Raw genomic sequence first — 27,773 nt, 5'->3', positions numbered from 1 at the left:
CAGCCGCGTAATGAACACCTCCACGCATGGAGATCTGTCCACCCCTCGGGGCAACCCACTCCCCTGCAGCACCACCCTCCGAGGGAAGTCACTCATGTTCAACCTGAACCTCCCATTTGGCAACCTGTGACCGCTGCCACTTGCCGCAACGCCTGCAGCCACCACACAGGCTTTGGTTCTGCCATCTTTATGGCTCTCCTTCAAGCAGCTGTACAAGGCTGCTGCTGGATCCCCTTTTACTCTCTCTCTCCAGGCTTAACAAGTCCCCTTGTCGAGGACACCTCTGAACCTAAGGGATGCCTTCCCCTTTTTCTGCCACCTAAGAGTGAAGATGCCCAGACACGCTCTGCCATGCCAGCACATAGGGCTCTACGGGAACGGTCAGCAGAGACAGCTTGCACGAAGGAAAGGTTCAGCCCCAAACTGGGTGGCAGCACTTCCCTGGTTGCCTTTCCCACTACAAAGATTCAGTCTCATAACACGAGCTAACACAATGCTGTTCTGTTTTGGAGAGTGGTGTGAACTCCACTCTCAAAGAAGTATTTGTTCCAGTTCAAGCTTTGGCATTTTAAACAAGGGCAATTAAATGTGCTGAAAATGCTATTGCAACATGAAGGCTAAAAATATAAACACAAAATGTCAGGAGTCACTCACAAGAAAAGCTCCTGAAAGAAATGCCCACTCACCCACACTGCACAAGCATAACATCGTCCAAGTGACAGCTTGCATTCTGAAGCCAGATAAACAAGCCACAATTCAGCCTTTTTTCTACTGCCGCGTAGAAAGTGTGAAGTTTACACCCACAAATAACTATGTCAGCAGTAGAAGTGGCACCACTTGGAAAACCTCTGATCTGCATCACCAGGTAGGTCCCCAGTGTTAGTGTTTGGTACAGATGCGATTACTTACGGGTGTAAGTTTGTACCTACAAATGCTAAACCACTCCTAGTTCATACCACAGAATGCAAACTTCAGAAGGAACACGTGCAGTACAGGTTCGTGGATGCTTTTAAGAACCTAATACTGTCCTTATTCTTGAAAAAATTTGAGTTTTAAATTTATAGCCTTCACCTGACAATAACAGTGTCCTGAATATGCTTTGCTTTTTAAAATGCACTGAATGCTCAGACTTCAGTAAAAAAAATTTATTTTCAATATAAAAGTGCCAAAATATCCACCAACATTGTAATCTATTCAACAACCAGCTTACTCTAGTAATCAAAATTGCAAGCATCTTTATTCACATTTTTAAATCAAATTCCTTTCACACATTTCCACAGTAACCCGAGTCCCTCGAAAGTGGGAAATTTGCATTCCGATTGGCTGCTGTAGTCCATATGTCCAAGTTCATGTAGGCACGGAAGGGGTTAAACCTCGGATAGTATTCCTGCTTACACATAACTGCCTGGTTCTCCACGTGGGTCGAGTGTTGGGTCGTGGCACTGACGGGGCAGCAGCTTTCATAAACATCACTCTGAGGTGCCCAGATGGAACCAAAAAGTCCAGACATTGGAGACAAGCTTCGGGTGCTTGAGAGGTAGGGCTGTTGGGCAAGATAAAATTATCATGGGAAACTGCAAAATGGACCATTTGCCAAAGAAAACATGGAAATGTAGTACTAAATGGGAGGAAGCAGAGAACTTAGGAAACGCACAAGTAGAAAATTGCACGTGAGTTTACAAAGCAATATGGCTGCCGAAAACAGTACGGCAGCATTAGTGTGTGTGTGCAAAGGCACTTCGCTAAATGAAGCCATATGAGCTCCTCCCTGCACGGCATCGGTATTACTGTAACAGGAACACAATATTCAGTTCTGGTCAAGCTGTTAAGAAAAATAAGGGAGAAATGGAAGACACGTGAAGAGCACCATGCATGTTTTGAAAGTTAAAAGAGAAGAACACCTAAGAAATGACAAGAAAAAGGTTGAAGTATGTGTCAGTACTGAAAGACTCTGCACGCCGGGAGCAGAGGGATATTCAGTATGGAAAAGAGACTATAATTGGGAGCTAGGGAATTTAGTTAGAAAATTTTGAAAGCTTATAAAGAACCTCCTGGAGGGCAAGATGTGTTAGTCTGCAAGGAAGTCTCTCGGAGAAGGTCATGGAAGTCTTGGGACTTTTAAAACTGAATGAAACACTGAAATGTATTGTGGGGAAAAGCTCGCCAGGGAAATGAACTGAATTATCTAATGTATTTTCCAATCTCTACCTTCTGTGTTTCCTGGCATTCCTGATTAAAATATGAAATAAAGCCACATTTATTTTAGGAAACCACTTTTGCCGCTTCTTAACACGACAGGATTTTCACTTTCGCAGTTGGAAGTATTTCTTGCTTTATTTGGTTAGTTTTATTCAAAATAAACCCACTGTAAATAAAAAAAGTAAAATTCTAAACCAGAAGATTTTGAAATATGAGCAGAAGAGAAGGTGGTTACAATTAAAGACCACCTTGAACTGAAGTCACTACATTGCACTAGGGGATGACATAAACATGGCTAGTCTAGAGCGGAACAGGTCAAAGTCAGCATTCAGAAATCTGCACAAATCCAGCTTAAATCACTTGGATTTCCTAGCAAAAAAACCTGTCAAAGTCACTGAGAGCAGCTGTCCATTCAGCTCTACAATTTCCAAATCTCTTTGGGTTTTGCTGTCAGCACTTTTTGTGTTTTACCCTCATGTAGAAAGGTTGATTTTGATCGGAAAAAGTCTCAGTAGACTACGTTAAGTCCAAAATGCTTTTCCATATGTAAGATGATTTTAGTCAATTTTCAGGCAAAAGGGTCTGTCTTAAAATTTCGCAAACAAGGTCCAGTAACAACCTTGACCAACAACTGGGAAAAAGCCATGCTACCAATGCCAGCATCAAATACATCAGGCTACTTAAAGGATTCATGAAGAACACGCGAGCAACAGGTAGGGGAAAGACAGGAATGCACTGGGAAGGCTTTGAAGAGGCACACGAAGGCAGCGCCTTGCAGTGACAACACTCACTGTGGAGTTGACGTAACTGGCGGGCTCCCAGGTAGGTGGCATGTTGGGAGGCGCATTCCAGGTGGAGGGACAGTTCTGGTCAATGAAGGCTGTATTCTGCACCGCTGCAGTACCCGGGAAGCCACTGGGGTAGTTCATGTTTTCTGCAGTTTATAAAAGCAAGAAGACAAAGTAAGGCTTTTGCAATATAAACACTACTAACGTTTCTGTGGAGGAACATTGAATCTTCTCGGAGTGAGCCAGGCTGGAAGCAACCTAAGCCTTCAGTGACCTCAGGCACCTTCAGGGCAGCACAGCAACGAAGCCTAACAAGTTCTGTTAACAAGACTACGACTCTGTATTAGGGACTCACTAACAAATTGCTATCAGGAGGACGGGATAAAGAGTTGGCAATCTCTCTACTAGAGAACAGAGTCATTATTAGCGACAGAACGTGCGTGGCAGAGCCTACCCAGGCTTCACTGCCAACATGCCTCAGCTCTAAGCACCCAAGGGATCACCGTGCTGCCTGTGATACTGTAGCCTGACCTTTAATTATTGCTTAGGTAATGCTAAAGAATTCTAGGTTGCTGCCAGTGTGCTTCCCAAGCCAAGAAACTCTAGCCTGGAAAGGTAATTGGTCACAAGAGGCGTTCTGTTTCACACACTGGAAGGCAGAAGCCTGCCAGAGGGGAAACAAAGAAAATTGTGCAAGACGATTTGTATAATACTGTGGTCACGAGCATTTCTCTCTATTCCCTCTCAGACAGAGTCCTGTATACTGGCTTTTCAGGCTTAATAACTCCATACGAAGACCAGTCTTGTCATCCGCCACATGCAGACGTTGTTTATCACTACAGAGCATCCAGTCAGCTGGAAACTGTAAGGTCCGCTTAAGCAATGAACGCCCAGATGTTTATAGACAAGCTCAGCCTTTTGTTCTACAAAAGGTGAGAGAAAAAAAACATGCTCAGTGATAATTCATAAGCTTTATTTCACCTTACCTTCTGGGAAAGCACCATATTCATTCATCTCTAGTGGACAATACATATTGGAAAACTGGCTGTCACAAGCTGCATTCCAGTCAATGAAGCTGTCCCAAGAAAAAAAAAAAATCTGCTGTCAAAAACAATTCACAGAACTTCTGAAAATTATTTAGAAATACTTATTTAATGTAAAGCTGTTGGATGCAAAACGCCTGTAATTGATGATGAGGCTTTTCACATTCCGCTTACCAATTCTGCCAGTATCTACTGTGTGCCACTACGTAATCACAGTGATTCTCTCACTGAGCTCTTTCTCCTCTGGGAGGATGAACAACTTGTAATGACAGCTACCAGAGTCCTGCAACACCTAATTGGGTTCAACTACTTCCTCTGTAAAAAGAAAATAATTGTACTACTTTCCTACAACCGTGAAAATGGTAGATGTAAAGTGAAATAATGTGATTTGAAAAAGAAGAAAAATAAGAAGCGTTTGAATGCTTGAGAATAGCAATTAAAATGGAGATTTCTACTTTCCCTACCACGTGTTAAAGTCCTGTTAAACAGTATGTTTTCTAAACTACACATTAATTTGTAGGGATTATACTTGTTTTAATGAAAATAATTTCAGAATTTCAAGAAGACTTTTCAAAAGTAATTCTTAAAGATATGTCAGAAGTGAAACAAGCTCTGCTACGCAGAGAGCTTGAAGAAGTCCAAGTCTGGACCCAGTCTGGACAAGGTAGGCATATAAAAGGATTTCACGTCAAGTTGGGCTAATTCAGTTTTACTATTCAGGCAAGAAGTTATCATAAGTTATCACTATGACATATGAATAAATAATTACATGAATTTTTGCATACAGTCCAAATTGAGATGGACGTATGAAAGCAAAGTAGCATAATACAGAATCTGCCACAAATCACAAATTCACAATCTGTATTGTGAAATACAATCACAGATGTATTTCATCTGACTTAAGAGTCGGACAGACTGCTGGCCATTGCACCCAATCATTAGGGCTGCAGTTTGTTGACGCGACAGTAAGAACCGAGGTTAGCAGGCTGGTTGGGATCACAAGACCATCACTTGGGGTTTCTGCGTTACCGCTCTGTCATTTTGGATGACAGGATATGACCTGAAGAACTGGCCATATTTCACTGCTATGTGGTGGCAGAGTATTTCTTCTCACTGGTTTGTGGTGCATCTTTCATTAGTAAAATTTGCAGTGTGGAGAGTCTGAAGTACCAGAATTACTCAAGTTCATTACTACAGGAAGATCAACCCAAATCTACACAGAGCCTCAAACAGACCAACTTTTATCCTTACACCACCTTCAAACTGGACTATTTGCCTCTATTTAACAATGTCTGTTCATGCCATTTAACACGAGTACACGCTGCCTAACACACCCCACGATATATGAAAGCTATGTATTTAGCAAGAGGAAAACAAACCTAAAAGCCAGGCCCTCTGCCTGGCCATGCAAAAGAAGTGGAACAAATTAAAAGCTTTCCAAAAAGTATTTAATTAAATTTGAAAGAAGTTGTGGAATATCTACACGTGAGCAGGAACACCAGTGAATTTGTCTCAGTAAAATTAATCATGATGTACTAGTGGAAGAGCATAAACAACTAGAACTAAGATTGAAGTGACAGCAAGAATTTTACTTTAACTATCACCTGCCTTACAAATATTGTAAGATAATCTCAAGTGCAGTCCTCTGCATCACAGAAACCTGAACAAAGCGTTATCCGTACTGTTTACATAAAACATAACTTGCCTGTTGTGGACAGAGGGGGTTTCTTGGATCATGCATGGTATATTATTCTCAAGGTTGTAGTTTAAACTGTTTGTCAGGCAGACTGGCTGGGCAGGCCACAAGTCTCCTGTTGGGTAAAGACCTAAAAAGGGAAAAGGGAATGAAATGCAGAACAACAGGAAGGAGGCTCCACAAACTCTGAATATCACAATGACACTTTATTCTCAGATTGACAATAAGGGCTGTATGCTAGATAAAAAGTCCAGAGTTACTAACCAATCTTTTTTTTTTTTTGGATGAATGTTCATCTTTAAACAAATCTCAAAATTTCTATTTATTAAAAAAATATATATAAAAAGACTTGAACCGAGAAGCTGAAATTCAACAAAACAGGGCAAGAAATTCCTACGGAGAGTCCCTAAGTCATCAGCCACCAGCGCCAAGGCAGCACCCTTCCTCACAGCAGGACGGACGGCAGGGATGCGATCCCCACCAACCTCCTCCCCACCATCAGTCAGCAACCATCTCTAAAGTCCAACCGCACGAATGCAGTGGGAACTGGGTTGGGTTTTTAATAGACTAGAGCCATCCACGACCAAACAATACATGAACTCATTATGGCTGTATTTAGCCCCTAGGGCAGATGCTCATTGTGCTACTCTCTACGGACTGAGTGCCCTGACTGCCCACAGGTACTTGGTTCCTATCAACTCTGTGAGAACAGGGAGCTGGAAAAAGAAAAAAAAAAATCCAAATTAGCAGTCTCCGTAAGACAACGGTTGCAAAGTTAGCTCTATTTCATTATTTCACATGGTAGATATTATGAATATTGCCACCGTGGAAAAAGTTTAATCAGCATTTGTATCCTGCCAGACACAGGTTAAACCTACAGCAGAAGGGACAAGCACGCAGTTCTGCTGCCCAAAGAACCACGTGTCCTAACCAGCTTTCAAACTCCACCTCACCATGTAGCCCGTTGCTTTTATGAATCCCACTCAACAAGTTAATATTTCTTCCCTTTGAGATACAAACAATGAAAACTCAAGAGTTTTAACAGCCCAACCCAACCTCATTTATTATTGCTTTCAAAGAGAGCAAGTCCTGACTGTGGAAATTTAGAGAGAAAAATGGTCCCGTTTGATTTGATGCCGAGCTTCATTTTAACACAGCAACCAGTGCTCTTGATCTCCCAACCGCATTACTTCTGGACATAAATCTGTGCAAAGCAAGAGGATGAAAAAACAAAGAATACCTAAAACGCGAGTTGAAAGCTAAATGCTGTCTTCACACAGAGAAGATGCAGCAAAAAGTGTCAAGGTTATAAGCTTTCGTTTGCTAACTTTGCTCTTAACTAGTTTAGAAGTAAGTCAAGTTCTAATAACAACATGTCTATCAAGTTGGTGTCCACAAGTGTTATTAGCAACATCACTGAAACTGCTTGACAAAGTGTGCAAAAACCAGCTTCAGTTGTTAATAAAGTAACTGACCTTTATTTTTGTCAGGATCTGCAGCTATGTCAGTGAAATTGGGACATAAGGTTTCATACTGGGGGATGCTGTTCATGTCTCTGCTGAATGAAAAGAAAATTTAATTTCTTAAGTCTAGGCACTGTTATGTTTCATAATCCAAAGTATTTCAAAGGAAATATACAGAGATGTAAAAAATATTCTAATCAACATCATGGTTGCTATTGCTTTCCCACTTTCTTTCCTGATTTTTCTTACTCTGAATTACCCCTGTGCAATTTTTTTAACAGCTTTTTTTCCCCAATTAAAAGCCAGCTACTTATTACACATGCAAAATGAGTAAAATTAATACATCTTAATTACCCCACTGTCATTATCCAAGTATCAACCTGTTGCAAATTACTCAACAGCTCTTCTCCAAAATTGGAAAACAAGCTATAGTCCATGCAGATGAGTAGGATCTTTCATAATGTTTCAATGCTCCCAACAACTTCCAGGCAAGTTTACTTTTATGTGCATGAAGACACACAGGCACACATGAACATCAATTTCATATTCATCAAATCCCATCAAACAGACTAGTCAATGTGAGTGAAAAGGGAACATTTTCAAGCACCAGAATCCAGAGGAAAAGGATTAAATTATTTCTGCTAGTGAAAACAGTCATGAATGAGAAGTGAAATGAGGACACGTAGTAATAAAAATTGTAGATGCTATCTCTACTACAGTAACGAGGTAGAAAGGAATGTGGGAGAGGGGAGAATCAATTTTCATGCTGTATAACCTAGGAGAACATTATTCCCATTAAAAGAATAACATCAACTTGAAAGTCTCACTCCCACCTTTTTTTAAAAAAACATTATTACTTTAATATAACTAAGCGCTAATGGAAATGTAGTAAGTTGCTAAGATCTGGAAGAAATGAGAGGGGAAAAACAATTTCCTTTTTTCCCCAATTTTATTTTACATTTGGAAGCATTTATCGTATTTCCCCAGCATAATCCATTTTGCATGTATCTTTTCACCTACTGAAGAAGATTCTTCTTCTTCCAACTGGAAAGTACAGTTAGGTGATCACAAAAAACGACAAGACAACAGGTAGGTATAACTTATCAAAATGAGACAAGATTTCAAGTTGGTGGTGTTTCTTTAATGTCTTACAGGCGTAGATTCAAATTTTTTACCTGGTATTGCAGATGTTATGAGACAGATTTAAAGTGATAGGAGTTTCAGATGGAAAATCATTTTGTGAAATATTCTCTCCTAAAGAAAAGAATGACTGTGAAAATCAAAGATCCTAAAAAAAGAAGTATGCACAGAATATACATACACACAAATAGACTCATCAATAGTGTTAACCAAGTTTTCTTTCAGACTGGAGTATCACTAACTTGCATTTATTCCAAAGTATGCTCTCTACTTCCACATGGTCTTAAATGTATTTTATGACTTATAAGTGATTTCCACACTCTTGATGGAGAGGTTCCTTGTTACTACTAAACTAACTTTGAATTTGAAATGACTTATTTTCTTTTTTTAAGGGGCATTACAATTTGAACAAACAGAAAAGTCATGTGCACACAATTCATTATCTATTAGATCACAGGTTCAGATACATCACATACTATATCTTTTGGTAATGTAAAGTTTTATACATACACAAACACAGGTAAGTATGTGCACATTTTTAGATTATTCTAAACAGGTTTTTGCAGGTACTCAAAGCTGGTTTTACTTGTGTCACTTCAGCACTTTCTTTAAAATTTACTTCTAGTGCTACATCAACATGGATAGCGATGGCGGTGACAGGGTTTAGGCTTTCAACTATTTTAATGATATTCAGGCATTCAAAAAACTGCAGTAATGAACGACAGTTCCCATTTCTCGTATAGTCAAGTGGCTCAGGTCTCCTGGCTACTTATGCCTCGAATACCACCATCCAATCCCAGCATCCTCAGATCTGAACTGGTTTCACACATTCCTCAGTTGTGCATTTTCTTAAATAACTCTAACAAAAAGACTGTATTTTTATGAGAATAATGTGATGTAACATAAATTCAAAGGAAGAAATTGCTTTGACTAGCAACTCTCAGTTCTTCCATCTTTCCATGAAAACTAATTGTGCAGCTTCCTCAGTGCAGTGTCTGACACTTTCTCTGTAGCCTGACAGGTCATCTTTGTCTCCACACAACTTCTGGTACTTTTTTTCAAGTACCAAGTTCTTTAAATATCTCCTTGTGTTTCTGAGCAGTGCTTTCACCTATAAAAGGCAAGTTACAAGCCCCATGCCACGGTACCCCTTTCCATTCAGAAGGAAAGCTGAAACTCTGCCCACTACGGTGCAGAGGTGAAATTTGCAGAACTTACTGGATGGAAGAAAATGCCTGGCGGTAATCATGGGCTTTTTATCTCCGTCTGAACTGCTGGTACTGCTCCAGCTACCCCAGCTCCCACGACTGGCACGAACGCTTCCCGATGAACTTCCACAATCTGAGCTTGAATCAGAACAAAACTTCTCCAAACACTTCTTTCTGGACCGTTGGTAAAAGCTTTCTAAAGAAGTTGCAAAAACAAAACAACACAAAACATTTAAGAAAGTCTTTCAGCTGAAGATTCAGTGAAAAGTCATCCAAAACATGAATTTACATGGATTCTCTGAATTTCTTGACAATAGGACAGAAAACAGTATTTACTGATAGCCTCAAGATAGATGTGCCAGCCCCTACCACGAGGAACTTATGACCTACACGACATCCCCAGTGCAATGAATGAAAGTCAGGGTACAGTGCAGTTAGAGGCAATAGTTTGAAATAGGAAGCCCATACTGTTCTTTGAAATACAGAGTTAATATCTTAAACATGAAACATATCCTGGCTGTAGGAACATGCATACTAAAAGCAATGACAAATGTTGCAAGTAATGAATTCCTAAGTGATAGATTCTCCTTTCTTATTCTCTCATCAGGGAGGCAAAGGACAATCCTATAAACATTGATACCTTCTTCAGCCCTCCTCTTTCCAAAAGCCAGGGAAAAGAGCTGATTAAAATCCTGACGGAAAGGCAGGAAGCAGGTACCCAAGCTAGTGGCGGGCTTTAAAAATGATCTGCCTATTCTAAAGGTGGCCTTCGCAATACAGCCGCTTCAGTTAATACCGGCTTTAATTTGAACACACAAGCAGACTGTCAGTCCTTCACCCAGGACTGATGGATTATGGCTTCAGACTGATTCATCTTCTGATTTGCACCACCAACCAACCCTGCGGAGGAAGCATGCGAAGCCCTTCAGAAGTGAGCAGGTATTATTTCAGGCACTGCATCGTGCCAGTCCTGCCATCTTCGCGTCAGGGTTCGAAAGGGAGAGAAGCACGAGTCTCTCAAGGAAGGAATACAGCTCTACCGCCACAAAAACCACATTACATTTCTTCCCCCGTTTAAGACAATTAAGATTGCATACCTGTTTCTCCTGGTATAGACAAGCTCCCAGCTTTTTGGTCTGCTTTACAATTTTCCCCGTTACCCTGAGGACACCAGGCTCTTATTCCAATATTCGCTCTCAGATCTGGCCTTTCAAATTCACTGCACATATGCTTCAACTCACTTTGCTCCGGGACCCTAATACAACCACACCCAAAGAAACATGTTTGCATTTTACATTTCAGCTGCATTTTTCCTTTTCAGGCATTAAACACTTCAACTCACACGGCTATCGAGGCAGGATGGGGAGCAAGGAATAGGTTTAGGAGTCTTAATCTCCAACTTTACAGAAACCTAAAGAACCTTTCCCAAAATGCAATATCCCACCACACAGACTACCGCTTCTCAGGAGGAGAAGCAAAACAACCTGTGTATGTTTAACTTCATTCTCTAATGCACTTGCAGAGGGCAATCAGATGTTACAGTGATAAGAACAGGCTAGCACTGTACAAAGATCTAGATACACAGAAAAATGTGCCCTACGTCTATTTCACTGGCATAATTTTAACTAGAATAAAACCATCATCTGAAGTAATCTTAAGTTTTTGCTAGTAAAACTGAAATATCTGGATCCAATATCGTAATCAGAGAGTATTAAGGGAAAATGAATAAAATCCAGCTGTCAAGTTTCTACAGAAAGGAAATGGTTACGTCTTAACTCAGAAAGTAGCAACTGCTGAATCAGTTCAAGGAACAGACACCAAATTTTAGTATTTCACTTCCATTTTTTTATCCTTCCTACCTACAAAGGTGTGTATCCTGCAAAGATTTACACATGCTGACTTCCCACACAATGAATAGCAATTTGTTTATAATGAGTTATACCAGCCCCTTCAGATTTACAGTCTCCTTGTAAAGTCCACTGACCTCAATAGGACCACTTGCAATAAAAATTAAGTCTGTGAAGGCTTTGTAGGATCGTGACCTTAATTCAAAGGGCTGGGGGAAGGGAAGGAGGAGGATTTTATCCTCATAAGTGTTTCTATTCTAGCAGCAGTTTATAACTGGTATTTTTTAACAACAATCCCAATAACTTAAAAAATATGAAAAAATAATTGAGTAGTTTACAGTTGACTTTAGAAATGCATTTAAACAAACCTCAGGGGTAAAAAAAACCCCTAACTTCCCAAGGTGCTCTCAATATTCTTTTGAGCCTAGTGCTGCTCTCATCTGTTTAATCATTATGGCAAAAATGCAAGCTGCTGTCTCTTTTCCACCTATTTCTCTTCCTCTTTCAAAACTACTAGAAGACAACATTCCCTCAGTTACTCAATATAGCAGATGATTCTCCTGAAGGTGGAATCATTTCAACAATTTTGTTTTCCTTTTTTCACTTTAGAGAATACACGACTGGATTTTATCCACACAATACACAATGGAAAGGAAGCTAGCCATCCAAACTTCAGAGACAGCAAATTCCAGACTATAACGGAGAGCGACCACTGCTATGCAGAATGGGGTGTGTCTATACATATGCAGCTTTACAAATGGAAAAATTTTTTTTTTTTTTGCTGGTGATACTTAGTACTGCACATTCTTAAAAATAAAGGCTCAGGCCAGGATTAAAGTGTGTTTATTTAAATAGATAAAGCAATCCTGCCTAATGTACTATGTAAAATCTGCAGAAACATTACAGCAACTCTGGATTTCTTCATGATTTGGTGAGGCAATACATACCTTGTAGATACATTAACATTCTTCTTCTTATTTTTTCTAGATGTTCTATTTCTATTCCAATTCATATTTGGTACATTTCCTTCCTTCTTCTCCTGAGGTTTCTTCTTCCTATACGCATCTTCTTGCTAAAGGTAAAAAATATGAGCTGAGACAATACATACATTATAAAATGAAGTTACTTCAGTAAATGAACTCCAATGGATTTTTCTAGCTAAATTTCTCTGGACAGAACGACCCGACCCAAATGCATCGTTACTTCATGATTTAGTGCCTTTCTACAGCACATCCTCTTTCCAGCACCATCAATTTGACCAGCCTTTCCAAGACTCTGTCCTTCAAGACACCAACAGATGATGAGAGAGAAATTTTTGAATTCCCAATGTTAGCATTTTCCCCCTCACAGCATCTAGCTCTGACTTCCAGGGAAATAAAAAAAAATAGGGGGAGAAAAAGGAAAGCAGTCAATAAAATTCCCAATGTGCTAAAAACATAAAACATCTGCCAGATTTATGATCAGTTTGTGTGCAAGTTCAGCAGCAATAAATCCTCCCTTTCCTCGGCAGCTGGGGGGGTGGGGGGAGGCATTCATTTGAATTACAACTGAGGAAATTACGGGGTAAGTTAACCAACAAATAATAGTCATTTTAAAAAATGCGAGAAACAAACTGAGCACCATCAGCCACACGCGGAAGGACGTTTGTAACAACAGTTCCCAAAACAAGACTAGACCCTGTCTTTTCTGATACATATTCCTCAAGCATGGTAAGCAATTCCTCCTTACACCTTTTTGCCATGGGATTCCTATCCAGTAGACAGGACACAAACATAATCCAAATTCTTGGGTTTACTAATTACCTGATGAAGTTCTTTAAGTGTTTTACGCTGCCTACAACAAAGGTACAGTCTGCTGTGTTTATCATGCTCAGAAACCAGGGGTGAAGAATGATCCTTCTCAGCAGCTTCACAATCTATTAAAGGGTTTCTGCCTGCCGTATTCTCAAATGCAAATTTCTGATGCAAACCCTGTATTTGGAGATCAGGTCTGCAAACGAAGGCTGATACGCCCATCTAGGACACCTCCCCTCCGGAGTATGTTCCCACATCATTACTGTGGCTGACAGCTGGCATTAAGATTCCAGTATGTTTGTGCCTGTTCTGACAATAACGAAGAATGTCTCTGGTTGTGATATGGCCAATATCACAATACAAGGGCTGTTTTAATTTTTACCCAAACTGTTCATCATTCTACAAAGCAGCATTAACATGCAATGGATGTGGGACAGCACATCTGCATACTTCCTCATTCATCTGATTCACACTGTTTCAGATCTGTGACTGTACGTAATAGTCCCTACGTACACATACATACCTATATGTATAAATAAATAACAAAAAGATCATTTTAAACTTGAAAAGCGGAAAGGTCACAATACAAACCTCTGAAGAAGCAATCTCCTCTTTTGCACAGCACGGAGTCTCTTCCTTAGGTCCTTTATTAATCTTTTTCTCCATGGAAGGCTTTAGGTTGATCTGCTTTTTTAAAGTCTCACAGTTTTCTGTTTCATTCCTGAGAGGCACGTGCTGGCTATTCCCTACAATTAAACAGTAACATCAGTTTGCTTGGGAAGAGAATGGGCTCCCAATCGTAACCACAGTATCTTCTACCTTTCTTTAAAAACAGACTTGTGCTGCTTTCCAAAACACTAGGAGACTAACCTCTAGGCTGATGATGCTGAAAAATTCAAAATCAAAAGCTAATGCTGTCTAAAAATTCTTATAGCAGTTGCAAAAAGTAGCTCTGTATTGATTCATGCTCATGGGCACGCCACTCCTAGCACATGCATAAATTACCCAAGTCCTGCTCATCTCATCTGAATTTGAGCTATTTGGGTCCCAGCCATGGGTCTGTAAGGTAGAATCTGAAGCCAGAGAATACTGGGCTAAAAAACAAACAGAAAAAACCCTGCAAGCTGGGTGGGGAGGAGACACTTCAAAAATGGGTAGATCAAAATAAGGACAGCCTTTACTTGGAGCTTTATGTCTCTGAAGTGCCCTCTGCATTCACTAGGAAGACAAAGGGAAGCCATCCTTTCTTTAGGATGGGTTCCGCGTTAGAAGTTCATTTTCTTGAGAGGCTTGTGAGGAAGATGAATTATTCTTGTGTAACAAAAGCCAAGAGATGAAGAAAATGAGAGGAAGCCTGCCTCAACAACTAGCTGAGTTGCCCAGTCAAGTCAAGACCTTCGCCTGGGCCCTGCCAATGCTGGACAGGACAGAATTAACTTCAGCTCTGATCAGTTCCAGGGATCTCAGATATCTGCAATACATCCACCCAAACGTTTTTACAGTTTCCTATCTACCAACCAACTACATCATCTTCGCTCTGAGCCAGCCACCCTCTTCTCTCTGGAGCAGGCAGTCATGATGACTGCAAAAGGAGCCCATGTGAATGAAACACCAGGGGAGACACCAGGCAAGGAAGGCTGACAGAGCTCTAAAAAACGCTCTGTTGCTCTCCAGCATACAAACATGCAAGTGCCTGAGGTCTTGAAGACTCCCTGTTTGCACAAAAACAGGTCTGTAACTATAATCAAGATACAAACACTGCAACGTGGTACTTTTTAGACTTCGTTTATCCTAGCAAACTTCCTGAAACACAGAAATATTCACATCCCTGACAGTGCAGAAAACCACAACTGCTAGTAGACAGCGTGGCAGATTACCTGTAGTGCTTTACCATGGAATACAAGTAACTGTCAGTAGCACTGAAACACTCTCTCAAGGTGGAAGTTTTGTCAATGAAAATAAGTCTAGTATCTCCCAATTGGTTTATGTATAACCATGATTTCTACAGCCTGTACTCAAAGTTACTTTCCTGTGCACGTAAATACAGTTAAGACATAATTACTGATTCCCTCCCCCCCCCCCCCCCAGCTGATTTCCTAGTTCAAAGCGAAGAACGAACAACACTCTGCAGTTTAGGAGCACATGAAGAATTTCAAAGTAGTCTGTAAGTATGAGTGAAATTATCCTGCCTCCACCTGAGACAGCACACGTGTACCCGCTGCATCTCTCAGAAAAATGACACAACGGGAAGCAACCAGCCCAGGGTAACAACTACACACTACAGCAGGGCCTGAAATCCTTCTGTGATGGCCCAGTCACTAAATAAACTGCCACGGCTACAGCAAATGCCAGTCTTCAGCATTCAACTACTTTGCTGAGTGTGTAAGTAAAGCCAAGCTTCCAGAGGACACATTCTCCTACCCTGCTCTCAGGCTGCTCTTAAAATTTTGAGTTGGGAAGCTAAGAGGTAAGACTTCCCAGGCAGCTGAGTTCCACAATTAAAAAAAAAAAACAAAACCAACCAAGATAAAAAATATAGCTATGCAGTTACTAAGAGAAATGTCAACCTACAGATTCCTACAAAATACAATTTCACAATACTCTGATGTCAGCTTTTGTTATTTAGGTTGTTTTATCAAAGGAGTTCTGAATATCCAGTACTGAACGTGCTTGCTTGGTGACTCTAAAAATCAGGCATCAGATTTTCAGTGAACCTGAAAATCGCAAACTGGGATGTTTCTGAATATTTGACAAAGGCAATTTGTGTTTTATAAGCAGATCTATGACATCAATTATTTTAACCATTAAAATGCTACAGCACAAGCTTGAAATCTGTAAACCAAGGCAAATCTGATTTATGAAACAACTTTTAATGCAAGCTATTTCCTTAGGAATGTAAACAGATAAATCATAGTGAACACGAAAGAAATACCACATCTCCTTGTTCCATGCAAAAGACAAAATCCTGATCACAGTGAACTCAACAGAAGATTTCACCCAATAATTTTGACTGACAGAAATTGAAAAAAAATTACCACTATTTTTCCTAGAAATTTCTTGCAGCTCCGGCTGTTGCTGAGGTGAATTTCTGGACAAGTGACTTTCAGGTAGCTTCTTGGACATCTTCACAGGACAGAACTCCTGTTCTTTGAGCTCAGCTAGATTTTCTGAAGTTTTAAGGTTAGTTTCCTTAGGAAACATACATGTTTGAAGATCTTCCTTCAGATCACACTCTGAAGAAGTATTTTTAATGAGAACTGTATTTTTCAGTGCACTTTCTTCTTTACCCAGAAAGTTTTCTGGAAGAGTTAAATTCTTGTTAACATTTATGCCATTTGCATATTTTAGAGTTACCCAGTTCTCACTGACAACGTCAGTGCAAATGTCCTCTTTTGGTGCTGAGATTTGGTTCTCCGCAATCTGATTTTGTTTCTCATCAGTAGTTGCAATGGCACTGCCAGCTGCTGTGTTTGGTTTCTGCTTACTATAGTAAACTGAACATTTGTGTTTCTTCTGAGAGTGGCTGTAGGTTGCAGGACTTCTCTTTGCTGCATTCTGACTTCGGCTGGAAGAAGTGCCTACAGACAGGAAGCCCTTCCCTTTACCTTTATCTGAGGAACTGTAGGAATCCATAAATGTCTTGCAGCTTCCCCTGGAGAAAAAATAAATTATTTGAGATTTGTTTTTATCTACGAAGCTATCATGAATTGTTTTATGGGATATTTTTGTAAGAAAAGAAAGGGGGGCAAATTCACAAGCCGTGAAACTGTATTAGGTCTTCAATTTATCATACCAGCTAAGCACATTCTGATTTCAGTGGGAGTTGAGCAAGATTCTTAAGTATGTGCTCAGACTTCAAACACACTAATATGCTTCAGTGACTAAGTGCCTAACTGACCACCCAAGAGGGTCAGATTTGATGACCATTAATGTATTTTCCATTCTTTCCATGGCTGCTGTACATGGTGTATGCTTTACTTCCATCACACAGTTTTTACCCCAGGTACTACTGACAATACACAAGATTAATAAACCCTTGAGTTCTTCCATTTCTCTTTTGCGGAGATGAATATACACCACAACACTGAAAGCTCTCTGAAAGAGGTTGCCTGGAACACTATTGCCTCTGAACCAGCCCCCAGCAATATCAAAATACAAACAGACAGAAAGCATCACTCCACAATAAACAGGGTACAAAAAAAGGCAATTCAAAAGAAGAAAAAAGTATTTTTACTTGTAGGAATCAGAGCTGATTATGTCAACAGAGTTGCTGTTCTGCTGTGGTGAAGAACTAGGATTTGGCCTCTGTCTTGATTTCATGAACTCTGCTAGAATATACTGGGCTTGCTGGAAGGCTATCAGAATCACTCCGAGCAGGGACAAACTGCCAAAGAAAACAACAGATACTGGTGTCTACAATTTTCAGTATTATTCAGTGAAAGAGTTAAAAAGCTTCTAACAAGATGCACTTTTCAAACATTTTTTTAGTAAATTCTAAGTAAGAAGACAGATGAGAAAACTCAAAATACAGTTTAAAATAAATAATAGTTGTAACGGTCTTTTCTTTTCCTTTTTTTCCTTATAGCCCTTGCTAGTTATTCTCTCAATAAAGTAACTCAGCCATGAGCTTTACAAAGAAAAAAAATCTAACAAAGAAAAAAATCCATTCTAAAAAAGCTAATACTTGAAGATCAGTTAGAAACCTCACTACAACCCAATGGCAATATATCATAGTATGATACCTATCAGTCTTCTGAGTACCTTCTATTCATTCATGCTAGTTATGTCATTATTTTGGTATTTATTTAATACTGTCTCTTTCTTTTCCTAGAGAAAATGCTGGCATAAAATGGGGTACAAATGCCACCATAGTTCTGAACTAAAACTGAAGCTGCAAAATATCCTCTCCTTCCCTCGGGTGTATTAATTGCACCAAATATAAATCCATCAGAATAAAAATCTTTGTAATTCATCAAACCACCTTCTCAATCATTCAGTATAAATTTTGTCAGCAGGAAAACAGAATGAGAAATTCCTGATTTTTCAGATCCCTGTAGTCTCCTTCTGTTGCATCTAGAACCATGTAACGTGGTCATTATTGTTGCTTCCTTTGTGCTCTGACTGTTTTCAGCGTCAAAACAACAGTGCAAGCAGAACCACAGTGTGCATCAGGATCTCAGTTAGGTATGCACCAGCACATATATGTATCACCATGGCATTCACATTCACTGCTTGTTAGTACCGACTGTAGCAATTCAAGGTTGGTGTGATGAAAGCACTGGACATCATCTGTGACAAACACAACATTCAGTTCACACTACACAGTGTGAAAGGCTAGTAAAGGAAGACAAAAAAAGAATATGCATAGGAGCAGAACCCTTAATTGTTGTACAAAGGTACAGTCCTCTTAAAAGCAGTTTACCACGTGCAAGCAATGAGTCAGCTAACACAAGCCAAATCATCTTTCTGGGGTAGCATGTTTAGCAGTGCGGCTAGCAAAAGCTAGCAATAAACACGAATATTTTTTAACAAGTGAAAGGAGAAAAGCATCAGAAGGAAAAGCAGGTCCTCACTTGGTTGTCTGAAACTTTATAAATAAAATTCATGTTAATTTTCCACAAATACCTAAAGATAATCTACCAGTCCGCTTGATTCCATTTATGACATTCAGATACTAACATGTCACATGTACACCACTACTGTGGGGGGAGTAAGTCTTCTAGCAAGGGGAGTGTCCACTGAGTATTCCTGTGGGGGTATCCTAGCCCTTTTTCTTTGCAGCCTTAACATGGAAGTTTATCAGGAAGAGCAGCAAGAAATGCTTGACAACTCCATTACCAGCTACTGCATCACACCTAAGCTGTCACAGCCAGATGGCAGGACTCTCGGGAGATATATGCAGTAGAGATTTAGGCCCTATCACCACTAAAAATCTAACACAAGCCAAAAGTGCTTGCTGATCTTTCACTGGCAGGTCCCTTTCAAACTGGTGCAGGGGCACTGAAAGCATTACCTTACGAAGAGGACAGTGAGCCTCCAGAAAGACTCTTCCCAGCTGGGTCCTGGCACCACATCTGCACACAGCGGTAACAGATGGTGAGGAAGAGTCACGTTGAGCGTGAAGTGGAACTCCAAATCAGCAGCAGTCACCAGCGTAAGCTCCCGGATTACCCACGAAGATGTAAAGTCAGGAGTGAATCTGTCAGGAAAGTAGATGGAGCTGGTGTTATTTTTCCATTGTATGGCCAAATTTCATTTTCTGAAGTTATGCTGATACCAAAAAATACAAAATAACTTCTGATTTAATAATATGAAAAAAAGACAATGAAATAAGTGATCACTGTCTGCTTATACTATGCAGATGGCATCAGCACCTAGCAGAGGTAAGACACTGAGGTCATCTTCAAGCGGTAAAATCTGTGGTTTTATTGTGACTCTTCACAATACTCTTAACACTGTGACTTCTTCTCAAGGAGGTGCACATGATCAACTCATGTTAACCAAAACACTCTTTACCAAAAGCACAGTTGTCAAGCGTACAGGCAGCATTACGTCGGAAAGGGCCAGGTACTAGGGTAAGTCTAGAACAAGGCTGGAAAGATAGGGAAAGCAGAAGAAAACATCAGATGTCTCTTCTTCCACTTACTTCCCTGAACCATACCATTTTTCTATTTGACTGCCATGGGTACCGCTAGAAGGTATGACTTGCCTTTCCGAACAGTAGAGGCGATACTCGCTGTATACGAAACAGCAGTTACTGTAATACAGTAATACTAACTCTACTTACGTTTAACTCATGACTTGCACTCAACAGGATTTTAAAAGAATCTGTTTTAGACCAACTATGTGCAATGTTAGGAAAACATGACTAGATTGTGGTCAGGCTACTTGGAACAAACTAGAGAAAAACAATGAAAAAAAAAAAGCATTTCTTACCCGTTTGTGACAATTCTTTTGCTTTAATGTATTACTTCATAACGCACTGATAAAAGCATGTATGCTGCTTTTTAAAAATGATGGAGTCTTATAAAGAAACATTATTATATTATCAATTTGTTAGTACTACCCTTACTGAAAAGGGGAAATGCTTATCAAATTTATATTCAAAGCTCACCAAATTTTGTGTGCAGGTGTGTTATTGGAGTGTCTGTTACTGAAATTAATTATTTCAAATTTCCACTTAAGTTAATTTGTCATCAAATTTGTCAGTGCTTACACAATGCTGATCTCTCGTGATGAGTTCTGAGCCAGGAAAAATTCCTGGCAGTCTAACACTTCAAATCCATATCCTTGGCAATTGTAACCATTGATTTTCATTGACGAAATTGTTATAGGAATAGGCCCAATATTCTCAACTTTGAAGTTCTTCGTAATGGATAGAATCTGCTTGCTGTCTTTCAGTTCTTAAAGGAGAAAAAAAAAAATTATTTTACAGTGCTTAAAAATTATTTTATGTTTATAAATAAATTGCTATTTTTGCTTTCAATCTAATTGAAAATTTAAAAGTGAACAACATTTTAATACAGACTGTTTTGCAGCAGTGTATTTCCAGAATTTGTAACTATCCTCAGCCAGTGTTTTAAGAAAACAGCATCTACACCTCCCATGACCAAGCTCTTCAGCTTTTTCTATTTCAATGTTCTGTTTATTTAACATTACTGTACCATATCAGTACCACTATGGAGTAACGCAGCCAGATATGAGACACCCGTTTCTTCTTACTCACGTCTTCTGCAGTCCATTAGTGTAGCTTCTGGCACCTTGAATCGAAGAGATCCTCCTGCACCAGGTAGTCTTCCCCCTACTTTAAGCAATTCTTTGGCTCCAAAACCTTCTACATTGACCACGTCCAGAACAGTCAAGTTGTTTCTGCCATAATATAAAAAACAAGCAATCAGCCACTAAAACACAAATGAAGTTTGCAACATCATGGCTTTGCTATCTAGGTGCCAATCCAAGACAACAGCGTTTCAGTAACAGAATCACTGATATATAACAGAATCACCTAGATAGGTTTCCCCTAAATAGGCAGGATGACACCGGAACCAGTCACCAGTGAATTTCACACAATGAAGGAACAAGCTTTGTGATCACTGCCACCAGATAACAACAGTGCCACCTGGTAAAAATGGTTGCTTCCTCCATAAACTCTCTCTTCCTCCAGAGATAACCAATGTGTGGCTGCAAATTAGACTCACTGTATACTTAAATCCTATCATTATGGAGTTAAGTTGAAAATAGCAAAGCCACCCAATGTGCTGCTCTGTTAATTCAAAATTGCCTCGGTACATTCATATGCATTTTATAACCCACTGATCACATATCAAGGAAAAAAAGATAGGCTCAATTAAAGTTCTGTTTTTTCATGACCTAGACATAAAGCACAAAGACCCTTTAAGCAATTTTTATTAAACTGGAGGTATTCTGACTTTCAAATTTTGACCATTTGTCTTTGCTCCAAGATCTGGCAAATTCACTTTTACATTGAGTTGTTTGATTCTCTCTCACAACTGAAACCAGGCTTACCTGATTAAAATAAGGGAAGCTACTCTTTTGTAGTCAACCGGTGTAAAAATTACACCAACTTTTCTGGTCTCCAGTGGTTGTAAACTTAATTGAAGCAGCTCAGAACTGCATTTCTTGTTGATGAGAGCCTCTTGATGTGCATTCTGTTAAACAAAAATGCACTTCTTATTCACAGAAAATATGTGTATTTAAAGATCTCAATGAAGAAAGCACTACGTCTTTACTTAGCACCACATAAGATATTTTTGGCAAGGTGCAATAACTGCTAACTAACTTGTTATACTAAAGTCTTTCAATCTGACAACATAAAACATCAGATAAGATTGTTTATTTGAGCAAAAGTTCATATTAATGCACTTATTATTATAAGGAATGTATTACTTCATTTTTAAAAACAGCTTTTATTTGCTCAGATGGAAAAGAAATTATATAGTGTCTTTCATATTCGAGGAATCCTGAAACGCTTCAGAACACGACGAGAACTGACAGTATACTGATTGCACAGGGAAATGTGGCAACCATTATACCCTCAGCGTAAGACTTGCAACTTGATGTAAGTGAGAAAGGGACTGTTGGCAAATATGTTGATCATTTGAGTCACTGGAAAGAAGCCAAAGTGAACTCCCTACCATATTAATTGAAGACCAGAACTACCAGAAGTTCATGGAGTCTGGAAGTAATGTAATTTTTTTTTTTTTTTTTTTTTGGGGGGGGGGGGGGAGGAATGGATGGATACTGCTGTTTATTCGTTTTCCCATTTAAAAAATGAAAACAGCCCTAAAACTTCCTATTCCAGAACTGGGGGGGCCTCCTCTTAGAAAAGGGTGATCAGGCACCTATAGCAGTCAAAACAACCATAAACATTACAAAATATGTTCTTTCTTGGTTGTTTTTCAATTCACGGCTGTTGTACTAATGGCTTTTCTGATCTTTTCCAGTCCAAAATGTTTTTATTCTTAGTCTGTTTTATGAAAAAGGAACATAGAAAAAAGTTTCAGAACCTGCATTCAACAGTCAATATTTATTAAAAGCAAACCACGTATGGCATTTGCAAACTTCACCCTGTCACTCCCTACAAAGAAAGATACGTATGCACTCAAATGTGAGCCCAACAATTCGTTACACATGTATATAAGGTGACTAGGGAAACGATGATAAATTTAAAACTAAATATTAGCAACTAGTGATTTGGTTAATAAGCCAAGATCCGTCTCATACGTGCTGAATACCTATCTAATCGTACATGTTCCTCCCAGCTCTTCCAAGTCTCTAATGAAAAACAGGTATTACACACACTGGTGTAAAGATCTACTGTTATTTTTCCATTTGGTCACAAGTATGGTGTACAGGACTCCGTGGAAACTCAGTCCTATCCACGTACTCGCGGAACTACCTTCTGTTTTTCAGTGTGTGCCTACAGGCTAGGATTTATGAACTGCTGTGTCCTCTCTTTTACAACAACTTTTACAACTGTGGCCAGAAAGGAAAGGTCAGCTTTGACTAGTGTAGCAAACAGTCTTTTGTTTTTATAAGGTACTAATCTTTCATTAAGGTCTTAAAGCATGTGTGCAGAAACAGGTATCTACATAGGACATTCAAGGTGGGGCTGCAGCATGCCCAAACAGGAAGGAAAATATGTGCAAACTGGAAGTCTAAGAAGAAATTCTCCAGGTACCCTGGACAGTACTCTGGTCATCAGAATACGCCAGCATCCCTGATACGCCATCTTCTCTGTTTCTGTCATCCATGACACAACACCTCATAGCTCAGCACTGGTGTGACAGTCAAGTGTTATCACACTTGTGTTAAAACTGAGGCAATGGGAACCAGAGAGCGCCATGACATTCCAACCCGAATCCGGGAGCTGCAATGAGACTGAGGTGAAGTGTAGAAATCCAGCCTTTTCCTCCCTTGAACTATCAGACAGTATTTCCCTCTACTTAAAAGATTATCAGCTAGCTTCTGACATCACCGACTCAAAAGCCTGACACTTCATGGTCAACCTGGGGCTAAACGTAAGTCCCAAGACAGAATGGTAATGGTGGCCTCTTCAACACGTACACGCACGCATGCAGACATGCACACACTCCCTCCCTATAGTTGTTTTCAAAACAGACTCAAACTCTGAAAAAAAATTAACTGCAAAGATACAAGCCTGACAGAGAATCAAGAAAACATTATTAAATTGCTTTAAATAGCACTTGGTAACAACTCAGATGTAGTGTAGCTAGAAAAAGCTTTTTCTAGTGTGTCAGACCACTTCTTCTATCAAAATTAGCCATCTTACCCTGTGAGCACATTCATCCATGAGCCTGAATTCAGTGGTTGTGAAATTAATAGCTTGCACATTTATGCCGAACCTAAATAAACAAAACCAAAAAAATCAAGCACTTCAAACCTAGTCTGTCAGAACTACATTGACTTATTTTTACATGCTGGCACCTATTCTTAAACAAAGAATACTTTTACAATTGCATTTTGGCAGATGTGAAATACGGTGGAACTGTAGGTCTGCATTTCAACAGAATACACTGCAAATCAGTTTTATGTGGATTCTACACATTTGGAGAACAGACAGATGGCTGGGCATTTTAGATCTCTCAGCATACAATATTGCAAAAGATCACAATCAAGAAATATAATTTCTAAGCCACACAAACACAAATGCCCCACAGCTTTTCCTGCCCACATAACTGCTAAGAAATAATCACTATCAAATCTCAATAATTTACTCAAATATCCCTCTTTCTGCTCATGATTTGTTGGGACAAATTCCTATTTTCTTTCACATACTTTGCAAATCAAATCCACTTACAGCAGCTGATTATTTGCCTGAGAGCAAATAATAAGCATTTGACATTAAGGTATTAAAAACAGACATAAGAAAACCAGTAAGTAAAATTTAGATTATAGAGGACTAATGGACCTCCAGCCACTGAATTGGAAATTCACTTGTCACAACTTTCTACGATATTAGCTTAAAAAGAACCAAATAGTGGATGTGATTGCTGGAAAACCTAGATCTGCAGAAACGAAAGTGTGCAAATACAGAGAAAGTGTAATTTCAAACCACTAGAAAGAGTCTATGTGGAAATTTTATTTAGTATACAAACAGATTTAGTTATTAATGTGCATATATATATACACACACACATATATATGCACATACACATAAGTATGTAAAGAAATAAGGTTAAGGAAGCAATTACAGGGATTTGGACCCCAAGTAAGCAAGTGAGTACACTTAAGCACGTGAGTAGTCCCACTGGTTACAACCAAGCAAATAGTCCTACCAACTACAAAGTTTTTCAAAGTTAAGTGTGACAGCCGGGGCTTACTTTGCTGAACTTCAGCCCACCTCACCATGCCCCTTTATACTGTTCATCTAACTCTTATCTAGATTTCTCTCAGTTCTGAATCTTCTCAGTTCTAAATCAGAAAGTTCAAAACAATGTAGAAACATTTGCTTAGCTGGCCCTAAACATTTACTGTGGGGTTCCTGGTTGTGGACCTGAATTTTTCTTCCTGGCTCCTGTTTCCTCTTCTTCAGCCAGGGTTTTTACCTAAGAAAAAGCTAAGAAGAAAACTTTTTCTGGTGGGAAGGATCAGTTACCTTCCTCCTCACTGATCAGTCTACAGACTCTGTATACTTCCAAACCAGCCTTGCAGGTAGATGCACATCCCCAGTTCTGCAAGTTGCTCCCCTCACCTGGGCAGCTTGCACAAGCTTGGCCTAAGCTTCATATCTTAAAAGATGACCAACTATAGTTTATGGGTAGTAGACATAAACTTGCTGAAAACACGCTCAATTTGGTTTTATCAATGATCAGGTACATTACAAAGTCATGCGTCATACAGGGAGCTGCTCTGAACATGATTCTATCTTCCAAAATGGGTCAGAACATTGTCCCTACCTAAGTTACACTTTGAAAAATTAAAACAAACAATAAGCAACAATCATAAGGCATGGCAAATAGGTCTTTTAAAAGGGAAAACAGTATCCTGAGACAGTTATTCTCATTACCATTTGTTGAGCAGACTCAGTGAAGCTTGGGGATCAGGGTAGTAAGAAAGAGGCAGAAGCTGCAACATAACTGGGAAGGATGAAGGGTTTCTTAGTACGAAATATTTTACCTAAAGAGTTTGGAGGGGAAAAGAAAAAGTTAAAAACTACATACTTGATAACTGGAAGGTAAAATAATTCAGCACTGGTACTATGATCTGCATTTTCAAGGTTCTTCAACCTGGTTTTTGTCGTAATGCAATATAATTATATGTGCACAAAACTGCATGGAACAGCAGGACATGTCACCACAATGTCATCACTTGCAAAAACAGCTAAGAGTGCATGAAGAACCGCATGTGCAAAAATACAGACCTCTCCCACCCCCCAAACAACCCTTTCATTTGGATTTTGTTTTACGCAGGCAGACATGAACAAAGCTCTTCCACAGAAGAAGGTGAAGTTAATGAGGTGCCACCCTTTCTTACAGAAGTCTGAGAGCAAGCAGGTTATACACATTACTATGACTGACAATTAAATGGCACAAATGGAATATTAAGGTAATTCACAATATGTGCGTATGAAAACTATCTCCATATGATTGGTTCGGGCCCAGGCTAGGTTAGTAGTGACCTAAATCTGACAAACGAGAAAGAAACAACCGTCAGTGTGGTTGCAAGACACATAGCTCTGCTGATCTCTCAAGTGTTGTATCTCACAAAAATGTTTTACACACTTCTGTTACACAAGGCAGTGGCATGAGGAAGGTCATCCCATAACTACATGCGCACTGTTAATGACAGTACATCCTACCCCTAGTCCCTTGTTCAATTATTTTACCACAAGCATGTAACTTATACAATGATGCAAGGAAAGCTTTAACAACCACGAACAATTGTTAGTTAAGACCTACACTGCTTTACTCCTATCCTTGTGTTAAAATATTACAACTAGGTAGCTAGAGAACTTATCAAAGAGCCAAAGGGATACAAATCTGGGGTCTTAAATTAGACTTCAAAACACTGATTTACAAGCAGTATGAAAATGCTAAGCATCACCAAATATTAACCACAGACTTTGTTATTTAAACAAGCTAAACATACGTCAACTCAGAAAAAGCGTAACAACCACCGTCCTCACCATACTACTTTTAACTGCTGTGGCACTGAAGTTGAGCGTAAGGCCAGGCTCTGTAGTCAACCGTGGCAAGAAAAAGGCAAAGGACTCCTCTTCAGGCTTCTTCTGGTGAATAAAGCGAGCCAATCCTAAAATACTTCTCCTGCTTTATTGGCAAAACCAGAAAGCTTTGTTAATTTTATTTTCTTTTGTCTTTCAAACAGAGAACAAAAAAAAAGATGATTTGCCAGGACCTATAATTATGTCAACTAATCTTTCCTTGAAAATGTTCTTCACAAAATAAAACCCATAAACCTGTAACCTAGTAGTACAGAGTCAGTGTAACTTATGTGCATCCCTTCAGTGTCCACTTTTCCACCTGCAACGCGACTGTGATTTTCACAGCTCTACCTCCTTATTCTGGAAAGGGGCTGATGTCACTGATGCACCATCTCTATAAGAATTGCTCAGTCACAGTGACTGTTTCCTTCCCAACGTCTCCAGTATGCAGTATCCATTAGACCAGTGCCTAAAAACCTTAAAAGCTATTCAAAGACCCTGATGCTGAAAAGACTGCTATGTGACCTGTTGATGAAGGACTCGAGCAACTCCATAAATGATCTGGTAAAACATGCTTTGACTGCTTTCACGCTGGGTAGCTGTGGTGGGGTTATTACAGACAGAACATTATTTACATTCTAAAGTTCAGGCATCTGAAACGTTTACTTATGGCTGTGTCCTGGTTTCAGCTGGGACAGAGTTAATTTTCTTCCTAGTAGCTGGTACAGTGCTGTGGTTTGGGTTTAGGATGAGAATAACGTTGATAATGCACCGATGTTTTAGTTGTTGCTAAGCAGTGCTTACGCTAGTCAAGGACTTCGCAGCTTCCCGTGCTCTACCGACTGAGAAGGCTGGAGGTGCCCAAGAAGCTGGGAGGGGGCACAGCCAGGA

At 39.6% G+C, this 27,773-nt stretch overlaps 1 protein-coding gene across 1 annotated transcript in view; it reads right to left on the bottom strand.

The window, feature by feature from the left end:
• Positions 1-1,130: 1,130 nt before the first annotated feature.
• KIAA0922 (KIAA0922 ortholog) overlaps positions 1,131-27,773 on the bottom strand; it is a 76,550-nt gene continuing 49,907 nt past the window's right edge. The window contains exons 15-33 of the mRNA XM_009283316.1: positions 26,847-26,985; positions 25,728-25,837; positions 23,991-24,063; positions 21,704-21,846; positions 20,904-21,046; positions 20,394-20,580; positions 19,191-19,376; positions 17,412-17,561; positions 16,213-16,829; positions 13,769-13,923; positions 12,332-12,456; positions 10,635-10,792; positions 9,548-9,733; positions 8,365-8,443; positions 7,202-7,284; positions 5,736-5,856; positions 3,974-4,062; positions 2,991-3,133; positions 1,131-1,543 (exon numbers count right to left, since the gene is read on the bottom strand). Coding sequence (XP_009281591.1) covers positions 1,265-1,543; positions 2,991-3,133; positions 3,974-4,062; positions 5,736-5,856; positions 7,202-7,284; positions 8,365-8,443; positions 9,548-9,733; positions 10,635-10,792; positions 12,332-12,456; positions 13,769-13,923; positions 16,213-16,829; positions 17,412-17,561; positions 19,191-19,376; positions 20,394-20,580; positions 20,904-21,046; positions 21,704-21,846; positions 23,991-24,063; positions 25,728-25,837; positions 26,847-26,985 — 3,166 coding nt within the window. The 3' untranslated portion in view covers positions 1,131-1,264. The remainder of the gene's footprint in view (positions 1,544-2,990; positions 3,134-3,973; positions 4,063-5,735; positions 5,857-7,201; positions 7,285-8,364; positions 8,444-9,547; positions 9,734-10,634; positions 10,793-12,331; positions 12,457-13,768; positions 13,924-16,212; positions 16,830-17,411; positions 17,562-19,190; positions 19,377-20,393; positions 20,581-20,903; positions 21,047-21,703; positions 21,847-23,990; positions 24,064-25,727; positions 25,838-26,846; positions 26,986-27,773) is intronic.

The sequence above is a fragment of the Aptenodytes forsteri genome, unplaced genomic scaffold, assembly GCF_000699145.1.
Source record: "Aptenodytes forsteri isolate BGI_AS27 unplaced genomic scaffold, ASM69914v1 Scaffold6, whole genome shotgun sequence".
In the NCBI taxonomy this organism is placed as follows: Eukaryota; Metazoa; Chordata; class Aves; order Sphenisciformes; family Spheniscidae; genus Aptenodytes; species Aptenodytes forsteri.
Note: the sequence above shows the minus strand (reverse complement) of the source record. Positions and strands in the feature narration are given on the sequence as shown.